The sequence below is a fragment of the Channa argus genome, chromosome 2, assembly GCF_033026475.1.
Source record: "Channa argus isolate prfri chromosome 2, Channa argus male v1.0, whole genome shotgun sequence".
Lineage (NCBI taxonomy): Eukaryota > Metazoa > Chordata > Actinopteri > Anabantiformes > Channidae > Channa > Channa argus.
Window position 1 is genome coordinate 200,136 of NC_090198.1, and position 10,950 is coordinate 211,085.

At 36.0% G+C, this 10,950-nt stretch overlaps 1 protein-coding gene across 6 annotated transcripts in view; it reads right to left on the reverse strand.

Annotated features, from left to right (window-relative positions):
* Positions 1 to 371: 371 nt before the first annotated feature.
* Positions 372 to 10,950, reverse strand: part of LOC137108597 (mucin-5AC-like) — a 37,868-nt gene continuing 27,289 nt past the window's right edge. For all 6 annotated transcript variants that reach the window (XM_067493405.1, XM_067493395.1, XM_067493388.1 and 3 more), the window contains 18 exons: positions 9,764 to 9,897; positions 9,078 to 9,249; positions 8,662 to 8,909; positions 7,005 to 7,188; positions 6,599 to 6,782; positions 6,150 to 6,328; positions 5,962 to 6,031; positions 5,725 to 5,855; positions 4,921 to 4,955; positions 4,653 to 4,827; positions 4,013 to 4,111; positions 3,855 to 3,898; positions 2,894 to 3,016; positions 2,216 to 2,314; positions 1,803 to 1,931; positions 1,579 to 1,618; positions 1,045 to 1,168; positions 372 to 771 (listed from right to left, as the gene is read on the reverse strand). In XM_067493405.1, the coding sequence (XP_067349506.1) occupies positions 546 to 771; positions 1,045 to 1,168; positions 1,579 to 1,618; positions 1,803 to 1,931; positions 2,216 to 2,314; positions 2,894 to 3,016; positions 3,855 to 3,898; positions 4,013 to 4,111; positions 4,653 to 4,827; positions 4,921 to 4,955; positions 5,725 to 5,855; positions 5,962 to 6,031; positions 6,150 to 6,328; positions 6,599 to 6,782; positions 7,005 to 7,188; positions 8,662 to 8,909; positions 9,078 to 9,249; positions 9,764 to 9,897 (2,396 nt within the window). In that variant the 3' untranslated portion in view covers positions 372 to 545. The remainder of the gene's footprint in view (positions 772 to 1,044; positions 1,169 to 1,578; positions 1,619 to 1,802; positions 1,932 to 2,215; positions 2,315 to 2,893; positions 3,017 to 3,854; positions 3,899 to 4,012; positions 4,112 to 4,652; positions 4,828 to 4,920; positions 4,956 to 5,724; positions 5,856 to 5,961; positions 6,032 to 6,149; positions 6,329 to 6,598; positions 6,783 to 7,004; positions 7,189 to 8,661; positions 8,910 to 9,077; positions 9,250 to 9,763; positions 9,898 to 10,950) is intronic.

Below are 10,950 nucleotides of genomic sequence, written 5' to 3' on the forward strand. Positions count from 1 at the left end.
ATAGTATTTAAAGACAAAAATAGCCCAATTTTTCTCAGAAGTCTCAAACCTTGCCTATGTTTTCCTAAACTGTGTCCTAATTAATAACACCATTAATAACCCATTAAATTGAACATCACCTGCCCCAACATTAAAGGCTGCTCTAAGCTCAAAAGCCATTTAGTGTCAGTTTTGGGGTAAAGAGATTGTCGCTTGTGACTGGATGGCTGTGCCACACTGTAATAATTTCTCCTCTAGTTTTGTTTCTGAAATTTGTATCACAATTAAATATTCAGAAGTAATACATTTCAGATCTTCAGTGATTCAATCTGTGATTACTTAGACACAAAACAAAGGCTTGGCAGCCTTTTAAGACAAAAACACAGATGCTCAGCCTGCAGCTACAGAATGATCTTTATTTTTGAGTTATTTCTGAGTTTACAATCTTAACAAGCTAAATCTATGTGTGCTAATACATTATATATAAATAGAGGACTTTTCTGTTATGTCCGCAAAGTAAAGTTTATTACAAGTTCCCTGTTGTATCTGTAACCCAGTTGTTTGCCTTATCTCCTGCGTCGATGTGACTTCTTGGGAGAGGGAGTGGTCACCATTTCACTGCGCCCAACTACAGAGCACTCACTCTTGAGGCACCCACATGCATCAATGTGTGTGTAGGTGTAGGTAATCTCAGTGTTGTCAGGGCAGAAGAGCTGGATCTGCCTCTCAGTTGTGGCCAATTCCTGGCAACAGGAGCAACTGTGCTGCAGGGATCTCATTTTGGTGGAGTACCTGACAGCCAAGAAAAAATGTATTATTTATATAAAAAATGATTATAAGAATTATTATATGATACTTGAATTTTATTTCACTTAATTCAAACTGAGACTTTAAACAGGAAGAGCTTACAAAATCTTAGATCATATTGCAAAACACAAAGAGGATTTGTAAGGACCTGCAAATATGATGGCAGCAACTTTAGGATGGCCAAAGGTCAGTTAACCATATTTGACATAATTAATTTCCTATTGTAGTGAAGATAAATGAAATTGGAGGGGAACTCACATGGTGAAAGTGCCACACGCTCCACTACAGGATGTAACGTTGACAGGGCCTTTAGAGTGGCAGCCCTGGCTCTCCAGTTGCACAGCAGTGGTGGACACACTACATGGACGGCCCTTTAGAATACCTGAAGAAGTCAGGAGAAACATGGCTAATAAGACACTGAATATGCTGAATGCTAAATAATAGTTTTTTGTAAAATTCGTTAAAAAAACAAAACAAAACTAAAACTAATGACAAACTTAAACTCTTCATTGTGTTTATTACCTTAGACTACACAAATCACTTACAGTGCCACCTTGTGGTCAGTTTTAGATTTGTTTTGTTGCATTTTGTTTTTTTGGGAAGAAAAATATATTTTAAAATTTTTTTTAGGATCAATAATCTCTACAAGAATAAAATAATGTATTATGGGTTACATGGATGCCTTTTATTCTAACATTAACTTCAAACCTCTACCAGACTTTGTTTAACCACAGAGAGAGGAGACTGTAACTAGGCAACAGCAGTGTAAAAATTAACTGAAACAATACATACAGATATGGCAACATCCATCTGGAGTTACGGTTTCTGTCCCCTGCAGGAAACACACATTTACATTAGGGCTGTTGGCAAATATTGACATTATAAAGTAGAAGTTCCTGTATAGATTCTTTTCCTGAAACAAGCACACTGAGAAGGACCAAAATCTTAACCCTAACCATGAATAAGAAGCTACAATGAAGATCTTTTGATTGTTTGTTGTGTGTGTCTGTCTATACCGGTATGCATTCATTAGGCTTGTAGGGGGGACAGGTGGTCTTGGCCTCAACAGTGATGAACTGATTGGCAATCTTGACACACTCATACTTCACACACGGGTTCCCAGGAGGGGTCCAAATGGTGCCAGGCTGAAAAGTGGAACAACAGGATTTTTGAACCTATTCCTCCAATTAGAGTTGTTGTTGTAATGGCTTTAAAATAATACGATCACTCCCCATGTTTAACTTTTGCTATTATTATTTCTAATAAACAATTATTATATAAACTGTTTTGCACTAAACATTTTTGCAAGGCTAAGGCTGAGCAAAGACTATAATCAATGACCCTTTGCCTATGCCAGGCACACTCTGGCACAACAGTAGCTATGCTATAGGTCCAAACACACACACTTCAAGCACACACACATACTGACCTTTATTGTGTGTGTGGAGTTGTTATACAGCTTGACAGTGCAGTTAATTTGAACACATTTGCCACAGCACTTGTTGGCGAGGATCTGGTACTCATAACCCTGAATAGAGGTACAAAACAGAAAAATCCAAAACATGTAGTAGATGAGAATACTGGGTTCAGTCAAGGGGTAGGCTTACAGTAGGGTTTTATTAAATGTGTAACTATAAATGAAAAGTTATATTTAAATAGACTTAGTAGGCAGTTTCTTAGGCATACTTAGCCAAAACTAATGCAGATTATTAAAACAGATTTAAAATGAATTGTCGCTCTTTTATTGCATTTTATTAATACTGTGTGTGGTCAAAAGACAAATCTGTATTCAAGAACTAATGAGTCGGTTTGGTATTGTGATTGATTGTGATTGATTGATTAACAGGACATTGGATGTATTATTTGCGAGTTCCTCGAGGGACTGATTAATGACTTAAACTATGCTTAGACCAGTAATTCAGAGACTAAGCTCTGGATTTTTTTAAACTGAGAAAGTCATCATGGAGAAACTTGCAAATTTAAGATCTTTAAAAAAATACATATAGATGTGGTCAGTCATTGTGCTCATTAGTATAGTCAGGATCTCATGTATGTAACAAAGAACAATGATATGTAGGAGTGTATATGTGTTTTAGAGTAGACTTACCAGAGGGCAGTGTGTCTCACACGGTATGGGCTGACATTCTATTATATGCCACTGGCTTCTGGCATCTGTTTGGTTACCACAGATGCACGTCTCACATGATTTCATGGGCACCTGATCTCCAACCTTATTGGACAGGGTAAGAAGATAAGCTAACATAAGAAAGATTAAGGAAAACTACTAATCACTTCAGCATATATAGCATCCTTTTCCACTGTGCCACAGTGTAGCATGCCAACTGCACTGCACATTGCCTGGTATTAAAAACAGCCCGGCAGACACACACACACACACACGCACACACACACACACACACACACACACACACACACACACACACACACACACACACACACACACATATACTTTCGCACACACACTTTTGGGTCAAAATATTCTAACCATATGACTAAATTCATGGGAATTCAGGGATACATCTATAAGTAACAAAGCTCTAAATATCACACCCACATAATTTCTGTTGCACTTTAGTCACACTAGAGCCCCTTTCAGACATGGACTGGAATTTTTCCAGACTTTCTTTTCCAGACTTTCTTTGGGGTGGGTGCATGTGTGAACACAAATGCCCAAGTCTGTTGCCCCTTTGACATTACAGATTTTACCTTCTGGATTATCTCCAACCGAGGTCATTTGTGAATAGAGGTAATATATTGGAGAATTCACCATGAGTGGGCATGTTGATTACGTCCATTTCCTGCCACTGTCACAAAATCGGGCAAATACAAACACCCAACGTTGGAAAACCCATTCATTCATACAAACACAACAACAATGTCATACTGGAAGAAACCAAATCTGGAAATCATCAAACAAGGAACAGCACAAGATTCTGTGGTATACGAGCTTTGTTTTTTTGTCATGTTCTGCCCCCTGCTCAAAATGCCAATGCACCACCCCTTGCCCAATTACACGGAGTGTTTCTTCAGAAGTGAGAATATCTTACCTGATATTCATGGTTGTTAAAAACACATACATTCGTTTTAGGAACTATAAAAGAAGAAGGAACAATCAGTGAAAGCTACAACAAACATAGTGGCAAAATATGGCCATGCACTTACAAAAACATAAAATAACTAAATAAAAACACTTGAGCACACTCACCACAGGAGTAATTGTGACAGCAGACTCCTTGTGTACTTTGTAAAGTATAACCAACAGGACAGGATGGCACATCACTGGAGCAATGGTTGCTATCACAACCTATTCAAAATGGTAAAGGAATGATTATCTGATACAAATTTCTTCCAAAAATTTCAAATTTTATTTTACACTGACACCAACTACTGTGGTTGTTTTTTCTAAAAGTTGGTCAGTTTTAAGTACTTTAAAATGCTTAAATAGACCCCTGCCTTACAGCCAACACAGCATGGTTTCTGAGTAAAATGTCCTGGCTGTTTTTTTGTGACAGCCATCACATGAGCTTTGTTTTTTTACATCAGGAAAGAGAAGGGCAAAACATCGTTATTTCTTTTTGTTTTCTTATTGTCATCCATACTGTATGATGTTTCTTATTTACCGTGACCTCTTGCAACCAACCTCAATCCTTAATTATCATGTGAATTTATGGTTCCACATTCTGTTCATTAATATTCACTGACATAGTTACTGTATATAAGAACTCTGGCTGCTTGCATATACTGTGTTAAATATCTGGTAAATAGAACAGTATAATTCATAAATGCAAAGTATGCTGAACAAGAAAGCAGTATCAAGAGTTGCTACATTGTTTGTGTTCACTTACGACACTCCTCAATTGGACAGCAGCTATCAGTGTCAGTGACCGGGACCTTGATCTGACCTTCTTCATCACAGCTGAGGGGTGGTAGTGTTGGACAGAACACATGATGGCAGGTGACCTGAAGTGTGTCCTCTTCACATATACACTCCTTACAGTCTTCTATCCATGTTGTATTTGCCTGTGGATACAATGTTTATTGTAGAACAGAAGATGTGGTGTTTTTTAGGCTTGTCAAGTGATTAAAAAACAAACTGGCAGAAATACACCTTACCTTAGTCCATTTTCCATTTGCCAGACGACAAATTTCTATTTGAAGAAAAACAAAGTTATTTCCATGCATTTTTTTTTTAACTATTCTTTGGTATTGCTTTCCAATTGTGTTGTATTAAACATTCATTTATAATCCCCACCCCTAAACAGACAATGCATTTTGCAGTAGCAAAAAGTGCAGGTTTGCAAAGATGGTTTAATAAACACAGTTTTAATGATTGATAATTCTTAAAATTGTTCATTTCAGTTACCCTTTTCAAAGTTGTGTCAAAGTTATAAAATACTGCCCAATGTCACCATGGCACAAACAAATAAAATTAACTGCTGGTCAATGATAAAGTAAAAAGCTGAGTTATTTGTTATGTGAATAGTTACAGTTCTTTAACCCATAGGAGTCTTGAATATTTGTTTTTCTGAATACGTTTTATTTTTACCAAAAAATGTTAAACCAGCTGTATGATCTGATCATGCTGGTGTGATTGAGGACTTTGTGAAGCCAAACCTTCACTTCCTACTTTGCTACAAATACTGTACACTTAAACTAGCTATTTCGATTACATGGAGTCTTATGGGGTCTTAGGCCAACCAAAAGCAGAAGACAGTTTTTGCCATAACTACAGATATTATAGTTATTATTTTCATTTAGATAAACAATATACTAGGAATTCATTTGATTGTTTTTTGCCTGGTGAATTTAACAAGCTATAAAATGGTTTATTGAGTAATTCACATTATAATTATTAGATTGAAAACATATGGTACTAAATTACTGAGTGCTTCTTTCAACACTGATTTCTTTTCTTACCACATGTGGGGACACATTCATTGGAGTTTGATGAGAGGAGGAAGGTGTCATCTGGGCAGTAGCAACCCTCCAGCTTTACATTTAACATTTCACTGAACTCATTAACAGCATAGATGAATTTCTGATTGTACCTGCAGAAACAATAGCATGCAGTTGAAGGCCACAGCTTTTCAATGCATAAATTAAAGAAAATAAATTGATTGTTGTGAGCAACAATGTGTTGGTGAATTACTGTACCAGGAATCACAAGTATGCTCCACCAGAGGACCACAGGCCTTATACACCTTATGGCTTGGACATTTAAAATCTATCAAGAGAAGAAGAGAGAATAGACATCACGTTTTAGTTGCAGCAACTGCTGCAATATTGTTAATGAGCTGTGAAATTAAAAGTATGTAATTGTTTTTGCCATAGATATTACATACCACAGAGTCCCTTGGTGCCACTTCTCCAGTCAATGCATATTCCAGCCTGAGCACAGGCGTCAGCATAGGTTTGTATACTGGTGCAGCCAATGTCATCAATGTGCATGTGACACACATCAAACTCACATGCCACAACAAATGGATTGTAGTCAATAATCTTGTGGCAAGCTTCAAAAATACTGGAGAAGATGAGATTTATAGTCAGAAGGAACACTGGACACAATTTGAATGCATCATTGAACATTATAAAGCTAAGACAGATGAAAAATTGTGATGGTTTAAACTGATTTCATTTTCCGAGGTTCCCATTCAATGGGTAAGGCTTTCCGCTTGGAGCCTATGTCAACCTCTTCCAACCCCTTAGAAAATAAAATAAAATCAAAACCTAAAATTTTGTAATTAAATAACAATACATGAATGGTGCAATTTTTGATATATTTTCCTCCTACCTGCTCTTAATGACCTCACAGATGGTTGTATTGCAGATATTGGGCACTGGCGTAGGTGTGGGCTGAACTGGATGTTCACACTGACTGTTGTTAGCATGCCACTCATGTGCCATATTAGGACATGAAGGATCAATTTTGCCACTGGGCAACATGCAGTCATCTGTTCTGTTGTTATCACATGTGCCTAGAGAAAACCTCATCATTAGCTAAATCAATATACAATCAGTTCTTTTTACAAGAACTAATTATACTGAATGAAGTATGTGTGAAATTGTTCTATGTTCTATGTAAGTAGTAAAATTACTTTAAGTATTGATTTTCATTTCATTAGTTGACCTTTGTCTGCTGATGTTCAAAATCTTCATACAGTTCATACAATGCTACTAATTTCTGCTGCATAACTCACCACACTGCCCCTGTGTGTTGCCACCAAATTCACTATAGGGCAAGTAAATGCTGAATATGAGCCCTGAGAAGGTGATCTTGGCATGGATTTTAGGGATGAGGAGAACTGTGTCAATATTAGTGGTGGTGATACGGAAGTCCCCATTCTGGTATGCAGGACTTACAGCCTTGTCATTCACAGAAATCTACAAACAAACAGTATTATAAAATTATTTCAGAAATAATCACCTTCAATAAAATAATTTGTAAGGTTGAACATAACTACAGAAGTGATATGACATGTTTCACAAATCATGCTCAGGTAAGGTCTACATGTACTGAGTTAGGTTTAGGGTCTTGTGCATCTTTGGGCATTTACAGTATTTAAATACATGTACTAATAACAGATATTACACAATGAGTCAAATGAACTTTGTGTTTAACTAACCTAATTAACTATATATAGGTAAATAAAGTGATAACACTAATTGTAACATGCCAAGGTTTAGGCATGCTACTTACCCTGTAATCCTCTACTGGGAGAGATCACAGCTAACAGATTTTTTTTTTTTTTTGTGTTCTATATTTAGGAACTTTCCCCATTGATTTTGTGACTGGTTACACTTAAGGTTTACTTCTAATGACTTCCATTTAGAGACTATTACTCCATTAAGACTGCACCGATGCTGTAAATGTAGTGAAAATTTAGATTTATAGCTGATTCCTTTTAAAGTCTCCAATGCTTTGTTGAAACAAAGTCAGCTTTATTGTCACTGCTTAAAGGAACCTACACCTGAGTGTTACTAGTTTAAAGGATGAAAATTCTTAATTATGATTCTTAACTTTGCCTTCCAAGAGCCAATAAGTATATTAGTGAAGTTTATCTTTACAATATTTTATAAAAAAAGGGTGCCCAAATGTTTTTACATGATAAAATTTCTGATTTTGTCCCCCTATATTACACATTAACATTTGAGAAAAGGCCCAAGATGTAAGCTTTAAAATTACTTTGACCTCCCTAAAAATTGACAAAAAACTTAATTTGCCCAGAGATGCCTAAGTGTTTGGATTAAATTTAAACTATTGCATTTGCAAAGAAGTGAAAAAAATGGTTTGGTGCTAGGATAAGAATTGAAATTGAATTTGAATTGAAAATTGACAGTGATTATGGTGGGATTAAAGCCTCTTCCACACATGCACTGGAATCTTGAAATTTTCTGGACTACACCAGAATTGGTGTAGGTGAGAATGCAAATGCCAAAGTGAGACGCTCCCTAGATTACCTGGAGTTTATAGTGTGAACCCCCTAGTACAATGTCCGAATTATGTGCGTGGAGCATGCTGTTCTGTCTGGAATTATTGTTTGGATTTAAAGCAAAGGAATGGGCAAGTTAATGACATCAATCTTTTGCCATGGTCATGCCTTTCTTTTTAGATGCAATGCTATGATATGCTGTAAAGAAAACACTGAAGACACTGTTTTCTGCAGCCTAATTGATCTATTATGTTGTGACTCACTGAATCCTCACTAAAAATAAGTTTTTCCTGTAAAAATGCTTCTTGCACAGATAATTTCCTACTGTTTCTTACATGTGTGAGAAAACAAACTCTGGGTAATGACCAGACCATATTTCTCCAGACAATTTCTGGGATCCATATATAAAAGAAGCTGTAGTTACCTGGTTTGAGAACATTCCATTGATATCTTTCTGCGTAATAAAGATCTTGTAGTTTTTGTAAAATACAGTAATGGACTGAGGACAGGACAAGCCATCCGGTGCTCCACAGTAGTAGTTATCAATCATAACACTGAAGTTGTATTTTGGCAAGATTTCTTTAACCAGCCAGTAGGAACAGTTGCCTTGAAAACCATAGTAGGTTCCATCAAAGGTGACATAATGAGGGTCTCCCCAGCCATAGCAGACACCTTTGAATATAATATAGGTATCACATTTTTGCAATGATATTTCAAGCCATCTGATGATTTCACTCCATTGTTAGAAATAAAGAAAAAATGAGACAAACATTGCTGAAGTGCAAATGCTTAGTAAATATGGGTATTTTATGACCTAACATTTTAGCAGGTAAGACTTACATTGGCATTCATAGTGGGAGCAGCATCCATCATCATCCAGCACTTCAACAGGTGGAAAGTTATTTGCACACACTACAGGCTTCAAAGGTGGACAGGGTATGTCATCATAGGTCACTTTGCCATTATCACATGTTGCTACACGACAATTACTTTCCTTCCAACTTTCACCATCCTATGGGGGGTATCATAGATTGGAATTAAAGAAGGACAGGGTTGTTGTCATACATTTCCATCTTAAAGCTACAACAAGGAACTCTTTTAGAATAGTTTTTAGTTCAGTTAGGATGGATAAGTTATTTTTGGAGGGGCTGTCAATGCCTGCTGTGACACAGACTAAAATAAATCACTGAAAGCAATATTCATTTCTGAAGATTTTTGATTTTTGAGCAACCAATCATGGAAAGCCAAAACATGAATCACAATCTAATGTGAAAGGATATCCTGCACATATCTATGAGATGCCACAGATTTTAACATACTATCAATATAGGATAGATTTCAAGTCTGGTGTTACAGCTGGCTTGATTTCCAATGTTGCATATTGTTTTTTTTTTTCTTGTACTTGTATTTCTCAAGTAAAAAGCATGACCTATTTAATAATAGCATTTTAAGGATTGGGAGATATTACTCAACAATTGTGAACAGAAACAAAATAATAGAAATTAAGAGTAGTAATTAAGAATTACCTTTCTTGGAGGAAATACATCAACACACTCCCGTGATGGAAGACACTTTTGCTGTATTATTATGTTACAGTTCTTATCGCAGTAACCAATGTAACAGTAGCCATCATGGTCTGTCTCATTGTAGACTACAGAGCCTGAAAATCACAGAGGTCACAGGAGGATTGCTAAAGAACTGTAGGCCAGATGTCACATATGTGATAGCATATACAGTATTAAAAAAGTTAGCACATTCCACAAATGTGTAATATATACTCACACATTTTTTCACATCAATTACTTTTACTTTAATATTTGAGAGATTTAGCTTTGAATTTAGCTGACGGAGCAGCTCTATACTCTACAAACTCATTATGATGATGATGAAGATGCTTTGGTAAATTACTGTGGCTGTTTAAACCTTTAACACACAAAGGTAGATATGGAGATATGAGGAATGACTGTGCAAATGAATAAGATAAAAATGATGGTAAACAAAGAAAAATCTATGAGCTTGAGGATGTACAAGTCTGGATGACAAAGAAAAAAATAGTGACTGTTCAGCAAGTCAAGGCTCTCCAAGCTGTAGATGAAGATGTTTTCTACTGTTTTTTCTAACGATCAAGACCTGAGAAGAGAGAATTTCTGGCAGGACACAAACCCTTGAAAGCCTCGAAACCATATTTCAACCAGAATCAGATTTTGTTTTGCAGCAGCATAAAACACAAAATGTTTTGGAACAAGATTCTACAATTTTGTGTAAAAATCAGACTTAACACCTATAATGTCACTACTAATCACTGCATAGAAAAAGTTTGCATAATTTACATAGTATTGTTTTTTTAATTATTTTAATTATTTCATTGTGTAATCTGTAACCAAACAGTTGTTTGTGTAGATGACAGATGACAAAATTAAATAAGTTACCATTAAGGGTGTCAGGTTATGTAGACCAATAATGCCTTTGTGTACCTGTACAAGTACTTGGAAAACTTTTCAGATACTGTGCATGAAACTGCGTTTACTTCAAATTGGTGGAGCAGATTGACTATGTATATCTGTGGTTTGGAGCTGTTTTAAGATAAATGACTATGACATCTTTACAAAAGTAAAGATGCCTGCCAAAATCAAATTCCTAACAGCTGTTTTTTAATTTCTCAAGATTATTTCAAACATGTTTATTAAGAGTGATTTTATTATAACGGACTTCT